General features: G+C 34.9%; 1 protein-coding gene across 1 annotated transcript in view; it reads left to right on the forward strand.

Moving 5' to 3' along the window:
- Window positions 1–19,407, forward strand: part of ClpX (Caseinolytic protease chaperone subunit) — a 38,912-nt gene extending 19,505 nt beyond the window's left edge. Inside the window, exons 2-11 of the mRNA XM_088273474.1 lie at window positions 9,233–9,391; window positions 9,754–9,997; window positions 10,814–10,998; window positions 11,890–12,078; window positions 13,528–13,672; window positions 14,332–14,423; window positions 15,266–15,615; window positions 16,847–16,939; window positions 17,328–17,456; window positions 18,572–19,407. Of these exons, the coding sequence (XP_088129600.1) occupies window positions 9,233–9,391; window positions 9,754–9,997; window positions 10,814–10,998; window positions 11,890–12,078; window positions 13,528–13,672; window positions 14,332–14,423; window positions 15,266–15,615; window positions 16,847–16,939; window positions 17,328–17,456; window positions 18,572–18,748 (1,763 nt within the window). The 3' untranslated portion in view covers window positions 18,749–19,407. The remainder of the gene's footprint in view (window positions 1–9,232; window positions 9,392–9,753; window positions 9,998–10,813; window positions 10,999–11,889; window positions 12,079–13,527; window positions 13,673–14,331; window positions 14,424–15,265; window positions 15,616–16,846; window positions 16,940–17,327; window positions 17,457–18,571) is intronic.
- The last annotated feature ends 267 nt before the right edge of the window (window positions 19,408–19,674 follow it).

The following is a 19,674-nucleotide window of genomic DNA, read 5'->3' on the forward strand; positions in this document are numbered from 1 at the left end:
ATAAAAACGCGGGTCCCGGTGTTGGGTAGTCACTACACAATAAAAAATCGCGGAATAATACGGACATTCATAGCTAATCCTCTTAATTAATTATAAATGAAGTAAAAAATTATAATAATTTAGATTTATTTGCTGAAAATATTAAAAAACCATTTGGAAACGCTCACCGAAGAAGCATAGGTCCACTCTTGTCGGGAGCCCGAAAGCTCAGTGGCTTCAACACATCATTGGTTTTAATTTTTATAGAATTATGATAAATATCTACTTAATTCGTAGCATATTATTGTGTTTATGATAATCTTTTTTTATTAATGCCATGTATTAATCAAAAATAGTTAATCCGTCTTGAGGATATCAACTTTTTAAATATGTAGTAGGTACCTACATAGCCCCACGAACTTCGTGGCTTCAAGGTGTTTAGGTCATAGGTCGAAAGGCTTATTATTACATATGGATATAAACTAGACATGGGACCGTGTAACTTACATTTTTTGGTTACACGATTAAGGAGGTATTCGCCTTTTCTCGGTTTTTGTGTATTTGCATCTTACGTTTTCAATGTCGAATTTTCAAATAAATTAGGACAGTGATTCTGTCCGCCTCCGTAGTGTAATGTCATCACGCTCGGCTACCATACTGGAGGTCCCGGGTTCGATTCCCAGGTGGGGTCAAATAAATATTAGTGATTTTTTCACTGTAATATTCATTCAATATAACCCTGGACTGGTATCTGAAGCGGAGGGCTGATCGCCTTTCTTTCATGTGTTAATGATCAAGATAACACATTCGTTTGAAAATGCCATAACTAGGCGAAACAATTGTCACAATATTAATTTTTATGTTTTTTTTAAAATAAAATACAACTTAGTAGACTCAAAAACTGTGTGTTTGATTAAAAAATTAAAATAAAGATATTTTTATTTATGTACTTATATGGCAGTATTCGTTAGTTTTCCTTGTTATATCGTAGTCATACAGGAGAAAGTGACCAACTGCATTTTTTTACAAAAATGTGATCATTGAGTATTTGATATCTTACTAGCTTAATTTTGTCCTGAAAAAAATCCCAAAGGATTTTAAACTTAGAAGTATAATATACTGACTTGTTAAAAATGACTAACTGCATTAATGTTTATTTTCTTGCCAAGCAAAAGTAACTTAAATGGCCCTCCTGAACATTTTACGTTTTGTTAGTTGGTCACTTTCTCCTGTACGACTACGATATCTTCCAAGGGTATGTTTTTTATGTCAAATGGTCAAATATATAGGCTACATAAAAGTGCATAAATCTACCAAATTTGTGCAGTAATTAGCGTGGATTAGCTTTGAATCATCGAATTCAAAGGCCGAATTATCGTTTAAAGTCGCTAAAGTCGCTATCTAATTCGACCGCCCATTGCAGGAAATATTCAACGAATATTTTTCATTTTTATAAGGAAAATCTAAATGTTACATGTTTATTGAAATATTTAAAATGTTAATTGCACATCTTGTTGTGACTTGCTATTTTGTTGATCACGCGTTTTATTTTTTGCTAATTGTATTATATTAGATTGCATATAGATTCGTACAATTTATTGAAGTGGCAAATGGAAGGAAATAAATAAATCATTTCTTCAAGGCTGTGGAATGTATTAAGAATTATCATTTTCAAGTCACAGTTTTGTATGGGGAAAAAAAAAACTAGATAATCCATTTTTTCGTATAATCTGATATAAAAATGTTTTTTTTTTCTATTGAAACTATTTCAAACAATATATCAATGCACAATAATTGTGCACAATCATCATGCCCGATTGTTTTTTATAAAATTTTCAGTATTTTTATACAAATTTCGTATTTAAAAAAAAACTTTAAACATATCAATTATTATTCGTTTTCAAGCTTTAAATAGCACACTAAAAACATATAAATTTATTCATGTATAAAACTCGTTCATAAAACGTCAACAATTCTAACATGTGCATAATACAACATCACGTATCACATATCGCTCACTCCTTTCAACAACGTCATATCGCTCACTCCTTTCAAGAACGTCATATATCAAAAAAACTTGATTTTTTCAGGAGATTGTTTTTAAAGTTTAAAAATATAATACAATGTATTAAAAATAAATATCAAGCCACTTATTGAACTTTTTACTGTGCAACAGATCTTTTTAGGTAAAACCTGGATGTTATTTCTCCATTTGAAAAATATTTAGTATATTTAAAAAAATAATTAAACAAACGCTTTCTGCCCTGTGGCGGGTTAAATTAAGTTTAAAATATGCCGCTTTTGCTGGGATATAGTACATTTTCTGGGCATTCCGAAAACATGCACAACTGAAAATCGTCGATTTTTGATTTATGACGTTCATGAAAGGAGTGAGCGATATATCAAAAAAATTAGATTTTTTTCAGGAGATTGTTTTTAAAGTTTAATAATATAATAAAATGTTTTCAAAATAAATATCAGGCCACTTTTTGTACTTTTTACTGTGCAACAGATCTTTTCAGGTAAAACCTGAATGTTTTTCCTCCATTTGAAAAAATATTTAGGATATTAAAAAATATAATTTAAAAATACCTTTTCTTCAAAATGCAAAAACAACACTTTCTGCCCTGTAGCGGGTAAATATTGAGTTAAAAATATGCCGCTTTTGCTGGGATATAGTACATTTTTTGGGAATTCCGAAAACATCCACAACTGAAAATTTACGATTTTTGATATTTGACGTTGTTGAAAGGAGTGAGCGATATGAAAACTATTTTTCAATTCCTTCCACATTTCGGAAGGTCGTTATTGCGATTTTCAATCATTAAATTTGGTTTTTAATGTCATGGTCGGTTACGTTAAATGAGGAATGCATTTTCGTAATTAAATGTTTAAATTGTTATTAAATCAGGGCATATGTATAGTGGTTTCGTTTATCAATATTGCACACAAGCGTTGCGTGCCAAAATGTCCGTTTTGCAATCGATTTTGTATCTGCATTAGTCATGAATAATCCATTGAATGATTTTTATTTATAATTTACACGGGTTTCGATAATGTTAAGATGTTTATTACTATTTAATTTTTTTAACAAAATAATTGTATCACGATTTTGCATGTGGAGTAGTCGCGAATAATCCACCGAATGGTTAGTCATGAATAATCTATTGAATGATTTTTATTTATAATTTGACACGGGTTTCGATAATGTTAAGATGTTTATTACTATTTATTTTTTTTTAACAAAATAATTGTATCACGATTTTGCATGTGGAGTAGTCGCGAATAATCCACCGAATGATTAGTCATGAAAAATCTATTGAATGATTTTTATTTAAGTATACATAATTTGACACGGGTTTCGATAGTATAATATTATAGTTACGATGTTTATTACTATTCAATAACTTTTTTACTTTTATTTAACAAAAAAAATGTATTTCGATTTTGCATGTGGAGTAGTCGTGAATAATCCACCGAATGATTTTTATTTATAATTTAGCACGGGTTCCGAAAACAGTTAAGATGTTAATTACTTTTTTTAAGCTTTTTTTTCAACAAAATTGTTAGTAACGTTAGTATATAACCACTCACACAGATTTTTGTCTACCGGTTTCACGTTCGGTTTCGGTTTCGTACCCGTCTCTTCGTCAGGATAATAACTACACCAGCATACAGACAATACTACACGCCACTACCATAGCACTATTCACACACTTACAATACTTACTATAGTATTGTTTGTATGCTGGTGTAGTGATTATCCTGACGAAGAGACTGTACGTATCGAAACCAGTGTACAAAAATCTCGGTGAGTGGTTATATACTAACGTTATTAATATTTCTGTTAAAAAAGGAGAAATTACTGACTATAAAGTAAATGCTATAAATATTTTTTAAGAAATAATACCACACTGTTTGCTGGCAACGCTTAAAAGCGTCTTTTACATACTGTTGGTAGAGAGCTGGAGACGCTTATAAGCGTTCTATTTGCTTACTTTTGGTAGAGCGCGAGAGACGCCAAAAAACTCTGTACAGATCGGAATTGGGTTTTACGGTTACTTGTGATTAGTATACGACCCTAATAAGTTCACTAATTAGTGCCGGGGTTGACGAAAAACCGCCCAACAACAATGTGATACTATTTTATTGATCAACTTATTTTTAAAAAAAACATGGTTTTACACAATATACAGCGGGGTGATAGTCCTGCCCATTAGATAGACACTTAAATAGTTGATGATAAAAAGACAACTTACCCCAGCCCTTGTCAGGTCACCTATCCAGTGTTGTATGGAACGCTGGCGCTGGTGGATGTTGTTGATGACGTATTCACAATACACTGAATTTACTTGAAAACACTTAGTGAGCTTGTGCACTACACGGAATTTCACCGTCAGGCAGTCCGGTTTTTTAAAATAAAAGCTACTACGACAGTTTAGCGTGATCGAATTTACGCGCAATGTGTTCACGCACCGATCCGAAGATAGATGGACAAAAGCGCAAGCCAATCCAAGCCAATCATAGTTTTATCACGCTAACTGAAGTGCCGGACGGTAAAATTCCGTGTAGTGCACAAACACCCTTATAGTCCACGTCTTATAGTCCGTAAAATATGGTCAATTGTTTTAAGGCACATCAATGTACAAAATTAACAATTCACTTTATGTCGCTCACTCCTTTCAAGAACGTCATAAATCAAAAAACTTGATTTTTCAGATCGTTTTTAAAGTTTAAAAATACAATATAATGTATTAAAAATAAATATCAAGCCACTTATTAAACGTTTTACTGTGCAACAGATCTTTTTAGGTTAAACCTGAAAATTGACGATATTTGATTTATGACGTTCTTGAAAGGAGTGAGCGATGTGTTTTCTCAGTAAACCCACAGAGAAATTTATTTTGTTATCCCCTTTTATAACACAATTTTTAAACAATCAGATAGAAACCGTAGTATCTGTCTAAATTGGGCAAATTTTCCGTTATTTCACCAAATCGTAAAATCCGATCCGTAAAATCGTAAAGCTAATTTCGTAAAATCGCGGATATTACACGGTTTTCCCTAAATTCTGCATTCGCTTTCCTTTGGTGATAGTTTTTAAGATGAGTTTTTTTAAAGATGCTATTGCACACCTAGTGAATTTCACTCGTATTGCGTAACATTTTACAATTTAAAACCATTTTGAAAGAAAACGATTTAACATTTACACTTATTTCTTGACGATTATTTATTCCCTACATGCTTAAATTCTACGTTTTACGCACGTTAGATCACTTTTTTTGCTTGTTCATATTTATTTATTTCATCATACACATTCATAATTACAAAATAAAATAATGTGCCCTCACTGAGTTTTCATTTTTATTCAAACACTTTAAAACACTCGCAAAAAAAGAGTTTTTATTAGACATATTTTTTGTTAAATATACGCACGTAAAATTAAAATTCTTCCTTCCATCATTTATATTCTTTTAAAAAAAATATGTAAAAAAGTTAAAGAAAAAATAATACTTTATTAAATTAAATAATAAATAAATAATATTTAAAAAAAAAACTAACACTTTTTTTGATAATTCGATGATGTTATTTTCCTTTTTTATTATTTTAATTATTTAGGAAATAGATGATGACGCCAGTTAGAATTATAAATAATAATAATAATATTAAAATCATTAGGCAAACACCCAGTGAGAGGATATTTCTACCACTGTCAATAAGTATGTACAAAAAATTCAACATTTCAGAGATCATAGACAAAAAATGGTTGTTATTCAACGTTTTATGAATTGTAATAACTTTATATATTTCACAATCATTATTGTATTTATGGTATGAGTAAAGTGATAACATAATTTTTGGAAAACGATCCTTGCAATCCTTGGTGAAACCTGTTTTCGGCTGTTTTTAGATCAGGTTTAATCCTGCACTGGCCTGTGAGTGCGTGGTGATTCGTGATGTTGTATGTAGCATATATTATACAAAAGTTGGAATTAAATTTTATGATTTGATTTTCATGTTATATAAAAATATAACATAAAAATAAATAACATAAAAATGTCATATTATTTTTTGACATCTCGTCAAAGATGAAGAAGAATATGGAAGTCTGGGCATTTACGGGGCTGACGACCGTCATAGGCTGGTTTAAGTTATCACTTTACACGCGTATAAAGATTCACCAATTCTACCCATTATTGACAACCACACTACTCAAATTCTTGGAAGTTCTATATATATGAACCAATTTCGAAACCTTGTTCTTGAATCACTAGAATAAGTGATTCAAGAACAAGGTTTCTAATTCTAAATTGGTTCATATATATAGAACTTCCAAGAATTTGAGTAGTGTGGTTGTCAATAATGGGTAGAATTGGTGCATGTTACACGTGTGTATAGTGATCACTTAACCAGCCTATGACGGTCGTCAGCCCCGTAAATGCCCAGACTTCCATATTCTTCTTCATCTTTGATGAGATGTCAAAAAAATATATATGAAAATTACTCCTGTAATTGGAGATAATGCAGATTTTGTGAACAAGTATTTGGACACACTCAAAATGTTGTAAATAAAAATGTTATATTTTCATGTTATATTCCATAGTTTTGTATGGAAAAAAGAGCTCTAGAAAACTCATCCATTTCTTACTTCCTGCTACAAACATCTTTTGAATTATTGTAACCCTAGATAACTTAACTATATTTGAAGATGGATTGTGGATCGCACAATATTGACATATGTAGTAGCTGTGCGGAATAGTGATTTATTGTTAAGTGAAGCGTATTCATTCCTAATAAACCAAACTTAAGTGCCATGTAACCGGTTCCTATTTTTAATAAATACTATTGATAAGTTTCACATTTTTAATTGCGTAGTCCGCCAGACGAATGTTTAGTTATTAAGGGTTAAGAAGTTTTAAACACTATATCGATGCACAATTATGGCATATTATTTTCTATAAAATTTGCTAAATTTTATGTAAATTTAATATTCAAGAATACCTCGAAACGTTATTCGTCTTAAATCTTATAAAATCAATACTATTACAAAAAATAAAATGCATGATCAACAAAATTATAATTCAAAACAAGATTTGTAATTAGCATTCAATATATTTAAACAAACATTTCAACATTTAGTATTTTTTCTCGAAAAGAGGAAAATATTCTAAATAACAAAAAATAATATGTTTTAAGGTACTTAAAATATTTCATTCCTATTAAAATCATAGAGAAAATAATCTACCGTATTTGTGCATTGATACGTTGTTTAAAATTTATTTAAACAATATTTTATTTATTCAATATTACCCCGGACTGGTACCTGATGCAGAGGGCTGATCACCTTTCCTTCATGTGTTAAAGATCATGATAACACTGCCTTAATATGTGGCAGGGCCCTATGCACCATGGGGGTGTGGACAAGGGTTTGAATGAATGAAATAATATAATCAATTTTTGTATAAAATTATGTTTGTATGTAGGCACCGTGGCGTAGTTGGGTAGACGCTTGACTGCAAAACTGGCGTCGCGAGCTCTATTTCCGCCGATTGCAAAATAAATTGAAGAAAGATTTATTATCAACTATTTTGGGTGTTGTTTGTGATGTATCTTTCACATTCGCTTTCCCTATCCTTACTATCCTACCTGTAGACAAGCCTCTAAAGTCTTTGCGGGCTGTTCCTTTAAAATAAGCAATGGAATTTCAAGAGCTCTGTTTTTTCATACAAAACTGTATGTTAAAAATTAAATCGCTATAAATAGTTAATTAAAAATATTATGCTTTACTGAGTATAAACCGTAGGTAGGCAAAGTGTGGCTTAGGAGCCACATACGGCTCTTTGACCTTTTATAAGCGGCTCCGGCACAAATATCTGCAGTTCGACCCTACTGTACATGCGAACAATCTTTTTAAAGCTGAACTTTATCAAAAACAAATTGAGAAATCGTCTGAGATTTGGAAACATGCTAAAAATAACGAAAAACAAACCTGACTTGATCAAACTTTCAAAGGAGATGCAAGGACATTATTCCCAATGAGTAGTGTTCTTATGGACCTTTACTTTCAAAAGATTTTCAATGAATAAAATCCTTTTTTAACCGCGCTAAGTAAATCCTAATCAGGTTTTATTGAATGTACCCATCATTGAATAAAGGTTTAAAATTATAATAAAAGTGTACTAAATTGTTACCAGATTTGGCTGTCGAGAAATTATTTAATCGTTGCAATGTGCATGTATATAATGTCCGCCTCCGTAGTGTAATGGTCAGCACGCTCGGCTACCGTTCTGGAGGTCCCAGGTTCGATTCCCAAGGGGGGTAAAATAAATATAAGTGATCTTTTCACTGTAATATTTATTCAATATTACCCTGGACTGGTACCTGAAGTGGGGGGCTGATCACCTTTCCTTCATGTGTAAACGATCAAGATAACACTGCGTTTATATGACGCAGTGCCCTATGCACCGTTGGGTGCGGATAAGGTTTTTATTATTATTTTATGTGCATATTTGTCTTTTTAGCCAAGAAGTTTGGCGACCACTGGTATGGACGGTCTTCTTAACTATCTTCTTTTTTCTGTGGTCTGAATCTTGTATATTAATTTGGAGCAACAAATGAAACCTTCTTTGCCATTCCGGTCTATTATGCGCCACCCTCTTCAGCTCCTCATACGTTGAACGCCATGGCCTCGTACAAGTCGCAAAGATATTGGCAGCGTGGGTTTCCTCTGGCGTTTGTTCCCTCAATCGTTCCCTCTATTACCAGGTGCAGGAAATCTTCCTATCTCAACACGTGACTAATCAATCCATTTGGCACATTTTTTCGAGACAGTTGCGAGTAGGTGCCTTCTTTCTTTGATTATTCCTAGTACCTTCTTCTTCCTGGCTACATCCCAACTTATCGTCTTTGTGGACTGCTGGGGTCAGCTCTCTTCTTCCTCAAGTTGTAGGTCCTCCTGTCATGGACAATGTCACCTAGGCCATGTCTTCGAACCATGTTTTCTCTTTGCAGCATCCATTGATTTTTGGTCTTCCTCTAGGGATGTCTTTCGAGGAAGATATAATAAAATCATGATTTAAGTATAAAATTTAAACTTTATGTATTAATTTTTAAATCGAACACAGATTCTTTGAGATGAACACAGATTCTTTGAAACACGTAAAAATTAATATTGAGACAATTGTTTCGCCTAGTTATGGCGTCCATTTTTTTGTAATTCCTAGTACCTTAATAATGTTTTTTTTTATTGCAGGATGCGTGATGACGGCTTGCCAGGCGTGGGGGGTGGAGACGCGGCGGGGTGCGGCGTGCCGTGCCCTTCCCGGGTCTGCCATGGCGCGGAAAGGCACCACAGAGGGCCCCCCGGCGCCGCCGCCACCCCCTGACGATGTATCCTCATCTTCAGATGGCGGTACGGTTTTCACTGACATCAATGCCAATTCTTTCAATCTTACACTGTTTAAGTTAACCTTTCCCGTACTGGTCAACCAAGAATTACACGTGATCCAAAGCGGGGTACCAAAAGACCCAAGGGAGTTTATTTTGCATTTGACGAGCCCGAGCACCGCTCAGCTAAATCGTATTCCGATTCGTCAATCCTGCTTTGCCAGAGTCAAATAATAGCCCATTTGTTTTTATCTAATACAAATGGGTCAATATTTGACCTGTTCAGTCTTGTTTTGACCTGCTGGTGACGATTACTTGCACCGCCAAAATTTGTCAGTTAAGTGGTTAAAAGGCGTCTGTATTCTCAAGCCTGTTTGCTTGCTTCAGGGTCCTCGGCGGCGGGTGGTGGGAGCACAACCAGCAGCGGCAACGGCGACGGCGGCGGCAAGAAGTCCAACACGCTCTCGTGCCCCAAGTGCGGCGACCCGTGCACGCACGTGGAGACCTTCGTGAGCTCCACGCGTTTCGTCAAGTGCGACAAGTGCCACCACTTCTTCGTGGTGCTCAGCGAAGTGGATACCAAGAAGACCATCAAGGAGAACAACACGGAACCCAAGAATGGTTTCTTCAGGTAGGATTTTGGTTATTTATCATCTCACATGTTGACATTGTAACTGAGAATGAAACTATATATACTTATGTATGTATTAATTTATTGTTAATTTGTAGCACTCCATATTTTTATTTAAAATATATTTTTTTTAATATTTCATAATATTAAAAAAGACGTAAGAATATTATATGAAAGAAGATGGAAGTCTGAGCATCCCAGGGTTTATTGCAACCTGGCGTTTGGCTGGCTTAAGCAATCACCTTATACACTTGTGTAACGTTCACCATTCTGCCCATTATTCATAACATCTATATAAAATAAAAAAGCAGCTATGTAGTTTTTTCCACATAAATTTTATTTGACCAGCTACCGGGGTTTGTCGTAACCGACATCATCAGACTGGGGTGATGATGACGATGATATCAGACCAGATGATGTCGGTTACGACGAAACCCGGTTGCTGGTCAAATAAAATGAATGTTTAAAAAACTACAAAGTTGTTATTTTATTCTATAAAATGCAGTTCCACTTAGAAATGTCAGTACAAAACTTAGAACATCCATATTGCTATACATATGGATATTAAATAATGGGCAGAATGGTGAATGTTACACAAGTGTATAAAGTGATCGCTTAAGCCAGCTAAATGCCAGGTTGTAAGCTCTGGGATGCTTAGACTTCCATCTTCTTTCATAAAAAAGGGATGAATGTTACATGTTTTATATCAAATTGAGACACCTTTAAAATTGACATCTCGTCCGCAGGGTGAATAACCCATTATCCGAAATATTAAATAATATTATTATTGTTAACAGATATTTATTTTGTGGACAGAAAACCTCCTCCGCCTCCAAAGAAGATATTCGAGTACCTGAATAAGCACGTGGTTGGGCAGGAGCACGCTAAGAAAGTGCTCTCTGTGGCCGTGTACAACCACTACAAGAGGATATACAACAACATTCCCCCGCCCGTGGTGCCTACGCAGCAACAGGCCGAGCAACAGTCCTTCACTCATAGAGGTATACCTTCTTTGATACCTTCAGAATCAATCAAAATCAATCAAAATCTATGGCAAAGGATCAAAGGATCATCTATGGTGTCACCTTGTTAGTCAGCATGCTTACCAATTTTAACCTTTAACCCTTTGTCTGATGAGTTTTGTAAGATGATTTCATTTGGAAAAAGGGAAGGTTTTTTAATTTCAAATAAATGATATAACCCTTACCGCCGGGGTTCCAAAAGCGTGCGCTGCGGCGCCCTGGTGCGCCAGATGTTTTCATCTACAGGTGAAAAATAAAACTGTTAGTTTTCGAAACTAGTAGTGTTTAATGAAATAAAACTCATTAGTGGTTTATGACAAGTGTTGAATTTTTTTTAAATAATCAACATGTCATTCCACAAAGTCAATGCCGAATCAATAAATAATAAAATATGATTAAATGAAATTGGCGTATTGGACTAGAATTCTGAAAATTGCTGTGGCAGTCAATGTGTTAAAACTTATCAGTCATAGTTATTACGGCTGTCCAAACTCAAAACTCAATAAGGGACATTTTTTGTAGTACGTTTTTTTTTGCATTTTTGGACTAAGTAGATTCCACTTACTTATTTATTTTTTTTACAAAAATGTTAATAAAATTAGTATATAACCACTCACCGGTGTCACTCAAAAATGTTAATAAAATTAGTATATACTAATTTTATTAACATTTTTGTAAAAAAATAAATAAGTAAAAATGACTAACCACAAAGTAAATGCTTTAAATATTAATAATATTGAGAAGATTCCACTTAGTCCAAAAATGCAAAAAAAACGTACTACCAAAAAAGATGTCCCTTACTGTGTTTTAAGTTTGGACAGCCGATTAAAAATGTAGAATTTTCCCTTTATTATTTTTGTTTGTTTCTAGACCTCCTGCACATAACGGGTGTGGGTCATGCTAGCGTAGGTGGCGGCTCCACTCTGGGGTCGGGTCCCCAGCCACAGGCCCCGCCCGCCTCGCTCCACCCGCCGGGGGGCTCCGACATCTTGGACAGGGCGAGCCACGACCTGCGTCTCGAGAAGAGCAACATCCTGCTCCTGGGGCCCACTGGCTGTGGTAAGTCCATCGCATCCCAACAGTTAACCCTCCCCCTAATTTAACTGTCCGCCTCCATAGCGTAATAGTCAGCACGCTCGGCAGCGGTACTGGAGATCCTGGGTTCGATTCCTGGGGTGGGGTCAAATAAATATAAGTTATTTTTTATAAAATTGATTAACTTTGTTTTCACCACTTTTTTTACTAATACAATTCAACCTACCGGTTTCGACAATACCTTGTCATCATCAGGGTTTATTTTAAATCAAAAACATTAAAAACTTTAAAATACTCTCACCAAAAACTTCCACACACTCCATAAAAATCCTAAAGCACAAAGTATCTGCGGAAAACATTCAAGAAATAAGTTTTTTTTTTTCACTCTATTTATTATAACCCTGGAGTGTACCTCAAGCGGAGGGCTAATCAGCTTTACTTCATGTGATAACAATCAAGATAACACTGCGTTCTATGCACCATTGGGTGTGAATATGGGGTTTATTATTTTTTTTAATACAATAATTATATATATTATTAAATTGGGTCATTTATTGAAGAATTTCCAATAAATTCTAATAAAAAGCATCAAGTAGCAACTGACTAACTAAACTGGTGACACAAAAGAAAAATAATTGTAAAGCTTATTATGTATTATATTCACTGTGTGCATGTCTCCCGAGAGCCTTAATCAAGCTCGCCTCTTTTACAAAGCATCTGGTTTCCGCCGCCCAGGACGTCCACTGCTGACAATCTGTCAGCAGTGGACGTCTGAACTTAGGGATGTGGATCTGAATTGGGAGGATGCAATTGTAGTTGCCAGCCAAAAAGGTGTGAGTGACAAATAGCAACTTTTCAGAAGACATATTTGGAGTACAATAACTTTGTTAACACATTTAACGTGCCGGGTTGTTGTCCCGTAGTTAGTGTCGCGGACACAAGTCAGCGTTTCTCGGTTGGAACCCACTCTACCACAATTTGATACCTATTTCTAATAACGAGCCACTTAGGCTCACAGAAATATGTAGTATGAAATTCAAATATTTGTGTAAATAATAAATATTTCCGTTTTTTTTTTTAAATAAATTTATTGTCAGGTGGTTTTTTCATCAACCCCGACCCTAATTATATTCAGACGGTTTGCCGCCCGACCCTCAGAACACTGATCACAAGTAACCACAAAATCAATTACGATCTGTACAATGTTTTTTTGGTTCTCTCGCGGTTTACTAAAAGTAAGCAAAAAGAACGCTTATAAGTATCTCCAACTCTCTACCAACAGCATGCAAAATACAGTTTTCCACAAACAATGTGTTAAGTAGTCTTGTTTCTGTATTTATAACAAGGAATGAAGTTATAGCAAGATGATACCAAAAATATCTTTGGAGCTAAAACCACTGAAACCACCCGGTTTAAGTGGTTTTGATTCAGCAAAATGAACTCATCCCATGATTATTGTCTGTCTGATTGCAGGAAAGACCCTTCTTGCTCAGACGATAGCCCAGTGTTTGGATGTGCCCTTTGCGATATGTGATTGCACCACCCTCACACAGGCGGGCTACGTGGGAGAGGACATAGAATCCGTCATTGCCAAGTTATTACAAGACGCAAACTACAAGTAATCTTTGTTCACAATATTTTCAAATTATTTCTTCTTCTTCTTCTTCTTCTTGTAGGCCTTGCGGCCTGTTTTTAAGAGGGATTAGCCTCCTGCGACGTCGATTCCCAGCTATCGACCTATCTCTTTGGTGGTCTGCCCGAGAGTCGTCTACAATGGGGTTGGCCGTATAATGTGATGTGAAGGAGTCTGGATGGTTCCATTCTCCTCACATGCGCATACCATTGTCCTTCATTGCCTTCCCCACCTAACGACATCTTCGATCTCGCATATCGATGTCTAAAATTTAGACTTAGCTTCACAGACGGTGTTTGAAAATGATGCGGAATGCATCGAAACACATGTCACAAAAGATTTTAAGAGATAATGGTACATTTACTAAGTAAAATTTTAATTGAAAATGGATAGATTTTACTACAAAGTGACTGCCGAATCAATCAATGAAATTTATTATAATTTCAATGAATTTTTTTGAATTTTCGTTATTCAGTTGAATACATTGAAACGTGTATCACATTAGATTGTTTAATAATAGTGGTAATTACCATTTTGAAGTTGTATGTAAAAACGATAGATATTTCCACAACGTATCTGCCGTAATAAATCATTAAATTAAGTAGTTCAACACTTTTTTCATTATGATTTATTATGATTTTTAGTGTTGAACGAGCTCAGATGGGAATCGTGTTTTTGGATGAAGTTGACAAGATTGGTGCTGTCCCTGGGATACACCAGTTGAGAGATGTGGGAGGTAAACCGCTATTTTTAGGACATCTGTTAAAATCTTATTTTAGTGTACTTTATTTAGTATGTTTTTTATATTTTATTTTAGTTACAATACTAGTTTTTGGAATATTGTGTCGTTAGATTTTGATAATTTTATTTAAATTTAATTTAATTTTAGCCAAAATTTCAGTATCCGTTGCATAAATTGTCATTAGAGCGGTGTGTTATTTTTTTTAAATTTAGTTTTTAATTCTTGTACTGTAAAATTTATTTAGTAAACTTTTCCGCCTCTGTCGTGTTATGCTTGGCATGCTTGGGTATCGTGCTGAAAGTCCTGGGTTTGATTCCCAAGAAAATATGTGCAATTTTTCACCCTGTACTGATTACTTGGAATGCGTTGACGCAACATAATACATAAAATCTTAAAAACCAATTATAATATTATTAACGGTTGTGAAAGTAAAAGAAATTTATCTATTGAGAATTTAAGATTAAATTCTCAATAGATAAATTTTAATTTGAGAGAAACTATTGAGTTTTAATCCAGAGAAAGCTTGATAAAGTCTTATGAATAATGTCAAATTTGTAGAAAAAATATACATAGTTTTAAAAAAATATGCAAATTTTGTATGGAATTTAGACTTTTTTTTTTTAAATGAATTGATTGTCACATTATAATTACTGACAATTTTAAATACAAACATAGCTTTTTATTTACTCTTTTTTGGTTGTGTGTAAAAAATAATATTTTAATTTGTTCAACGTCTGAAGCCAACTCCGTTTTTCACCATCTTTTACCTTAATTTAATGATTTTATATTATCATTTTTCTTTAAAATTGTTATCAATACTTTTGTTTTTTAAATAGGCGAAGGAGTTCAGCAGGGAATGCTGAAGATGCTAGAGGGAACTATTGTAAACGTACCGGAGAGGAATTCGCCCAGAAAGCTGAGAGGAGAGACGGTACAAGTGGACACGACAAATATTCTGTTTGTCGCCAGTGGTGCTTACAATGGGCTGGATCGGCTCATTTCCAGAAGAAACAACGAAAAGTACCTGGGCTTCGGTGCCCCCGTCTTGGGCTCCCCGGGCCGCCGGGCTGCGTCCCAGCAGGCTCTGGAGGGCAACGGGACCTCTGCGGAGGAGGAGAATAGAGAAAAGGACGCGTTCCTGCGCCTCGTACAAGCCCGGGACCTGATTGACTTCGGAATGATTCCGGTAACAACCAAAAAATTATTTCATTCAAACCCTTATCTGTACTCGATGGTGCATAGTGCACTGTATCATATACTTCTTCTTCTTCTTCTAACCCTTATCCGCACCCCAATGGTGCATAGGGTACTGCATTGTATAGAAGCAGTGTTATCTTGATCGTTAAATACTTGAAGGAAAGGTGATCAGCCTTCTGCTTCAGGTACCAGCCCAGGGTCATATTAAATAAATATTAGACTGAAAAATCACAAATATTTATTTTGACCCTCTTGGGAATCGAACCCGGGACCTCCAGCATGGTGGCCTAGCGCGGTAACCAATACACTATGGAGGTATCATATAACCGCAGTGTTATCTTGATCTTTAACACATGAAGGAAGGGTGAACAGCCCTCCGCTTCAGGGACCAGTCCAGGGTAATATTAAGTAATTTATTCGAATTTCAAGTTTCATGCATTGCTTTTGTTATTTTGCAAACAATAAATACAAATCATTTTGAAAACTTTGCCTTGCATTTGTTTGTGTATGAAAAATGACAAAAAAACTATTAATTTTCAAATTCATTAACGTAAAATAATTTTAATGTTTTGGGTCCCCAAATTTCCAATTAAGGACTTTTTTCTGTATAAAGGGATTTTTCTAGATTCTCCGTTTTCTCTATTTTTTGCAAAGACTAGTGACTAATAGTACTGGAACACTGATAATGAAGAAGACGGAAACACGCAAATGGAAACAATTATTTATTTATCCAAAATTACAAAATTATCAGGGCCTGAAAAACAAAGCGACGCCAATAAATTGAGTGAAGCACAATATTTCGCTTAACAGTACTGAGTATAAACACAAAGAAAACACGTCACCAAACCGACCAAATAATACTCAGTACTGAAGCTCAATGGACAAAGAGCGAGCGCGACATATTATGTTTGAAATATTATCTAATAATATAAGCACAAAAATATTCGTCCTCCACCCTTTATATACTATTTCAAAGGAGTTACATGTGGTGGGGACAGTATTGCAAACCTTTAAAAGTCAATGAACTGCGCCTGTTTGTTCTTCTCCAATACAATCTTATGATAAAAAAATGCAAAAATTCTTATAAAATAAAACTTGCATAAACTGATTTGGGAGAAACAACTCCGTTATAATACCCTACTAATTGTTGGTAGTTCAATCATTTGCTTGTGTATTTTTTCAATTATTTACACTAACAAACTTTTTTGTTTTCTTTTCAGGAATTTGTCGGAAGGTTTCCCGTTCTCGTGCCGTTCCACAGTTTGAACCAAGATCTCCTTGTCAGAATATTAACCGAACCCAAAAACGCTTTGGTAAGTTACGCGTACTCATTTTTACTTCAAACGTTCAATGTTTTGAAGAAGTTAATTAACTCTTACCACTCTGTAGGCCAGATATTCTGGCCCGTATGATTCTAGTAGGCAGCTCCGTGGGCCACAATGTCTGGCCCGGCGCAGGTATAAGTTTAATCACTGATTTCTCTATCACCCAAGTATATTCTACCAAAAAATATTTAAGATAAATACAGTTAATCTTAATTAACATGGTCATACTAATTGCCAGACAGAGTGTCCCAAAATTAGGGAATCGAAATATTTATTTTAATGGTAGAAAAACGTCGCATTATTTTGATCAGGGTAGCTGATCAGTTATGAGAAAAAATGGTCAGAGTGGAAAGGGTTAAACTTTGTCGTTTTTCAGGTTCCGCAGTACCAGATGCTGTTCTCCATGGACCGATGCGCCCTGAGCTTCAGCCCCGAAGCCCTGAGAGCCATCGCCCACCAGGCCATGGAAAGGAAAACAGGCGCAAGAGGACTGAGGGCCATCATGGTTAGTAAACGTGCTGTGAATTGTACATTTGAAACATAAAAGGTTAGCCAAAGATAACAAAGAGATATAGCATAGGAAGCAGCAAATCTTGGCCACAACTGTCGTCAAGAAAAGGCGATTCAGTTGCCTTGGCCATGTACTCCGCATGCCTCCCGAGAGCCGCTATCAAGCTTGCCTCTTTTACAAGGCATCAGGTTCGCGCTGCCCAGGACGACCACAGCTGACAATTCATTGGCAGTTCTCGTCAGAACTTTGGAACGGGGATCTGACTTGGGAGGATGCAAAGGGGCTGGCAGCTGACAGAAAAGCTTGGAGACAGTTTGTGGTCTCCATTTGGTTTAAATAATAAAAAATAATATGATACCAAAGACACGCACGGGGATGAGCAAAGTGAAGCAGCGACCCATGTTGCTGTTAAATGAAGCAGTTACTTATAAGTCACCGACATACCGGTCACTTAAATGTTGCTGCTAAGGGGGTACTCGCAAACACACAATCAGCAAGCGACTTGCTACTTACGTGAGAATATAGACATGTCTCCGTGAACAAATATATTTTACAAACCTTTTTTTTGAAAACCATATATTTATTTCGATGAAAAGTTTATTTTTTCAATACAAAAACGGTGTTTTCAGCAAAAAATATTACTAGGTAAAATGTTACATGGGTTTAAAGAATATTAAGTTGCGGGCTATGGAATATCCCGCCTTATGCTTATTTGATTTTTTGAAGGTCCTAGGAAAAAACTTGAAAAAGTGGTTGTAAGCAGGGCTTTTTTTTTTCATATAATGCGGCAGAACGGTATTCCGGCACCTTTTTTTTTACGGAAAAATTGAATTTTTATTAAAATTTAAAAATCAACTAGATGAAAAAATGTTTGCGTAATTACAATTACAATCTGTTCGTCAAAATGATAAAATATGGTATGAATATTTAAATGATATTTGAATATATATATATTTTTTTAGTGAAAAGCTTGACATGAATTGAGTTCCGGGAACTTTTTTATTTAAAAAAAAGCCCTGGTTCTAAATATCTTCATTTGTGCTTGTGGTAACTTCTGTCGTGTATTTTCAGAATGGCTTACTTTATGTTTTTTTATAAATTTTGAATAGGAGAGCATTCTACTGGAATCGATGTTCGAAATACCCGGGTCAGACGTGCTATCTGTCCACATCAGCGAAGAGTGCGTCATGGGCTCATCGGCCGCAGAGTTCATCCGAGGGACTCCCCAGAATCCCTCCACCCAGCAGACTGAGGAGCCGTGGGCCGGAGTCCGCGTCCAGAACTAGCGGACACAATACAAGCCTTTTGCTCACCCTCCTATAGACTCGAGGATATTGCAAACAAACGAAGCAACCTCCGAATAAATCCTAAAGTAATTGTCAAATAGACACGTGAAATTGAGAATTTTCACGTTTTATATCAAATAAATTCATTTAAAAAAATCATCAGACAGTCGGTATTATTTTTTATTGAAAAATATAAAGAAATAATGGAGATACAAAAGATACTTCGATATAAATTATTAAACTACCAAAATTTCAAATGTCGCAGACACTAATAAATCAAAATGTAATATTACTTTGTGTCGAGTTGTGGTCCTGTGGTTAGTGTCGCGGTCTCATCAGTCAGAGTTTCTCGGTTCAAACCCACTCTACCACAATTTAATACCTATTTCTAATAATGAGTCACTAAGGCTTACAGAAATAGTATGAAATTGAACTATTTTTGTAAATAATAAAAACATAAATATTTATCTATCTATTTGATATACTTTTTTGAATTTCTGAGTTCCCACACGTGAACGTTGTAAGGTTGTATTAATTATTGTCTACTAAAAAATATCACTTTTACTCGATAATAAACATTGTCAGATGTCCTCATCACATACCTTTCGTTAGTAGATGAAAGCTTTCGTTAATGGTTGAATAAACGAGATGCAAATATACCAATTGTTTAACTTGAATTTAAATTTGTCTAATTTAATGAGACTGCCATTAAGCAATGTTAGTGAAAAATATTAATATTAATTATGTACTATGTATTCAGTTAATTTATGGCTGTCGATAGTACAAAATAAATGAGCATTGATTTTATTAATATTTTTGGTGTTTGAAAAAAATTATATCATGTATTTATGTCTGCCCCCTTGGTGTAATGTTTAGCATATTAGCTACCGTGCTGGAGGCACTGGGTTCAATTCCCAGGGGGGATC

This window comes from Brachycentrus maculatus, unplaced genomic scaffold (assembly GCF_059751285.1).
Source record: "Brachycentrus maculatus isolate JH-2025_06_01 unplaced genomic scaffold, ASM5975128v1 h1tg000586l, whole genome shotgun sequence".
NCBI lineage: Eukaryota > Metazoa > Arthropoda > Insecta > Trichoptera > Brachycentridae > Brachycentrus > Brachycentrus maculatus.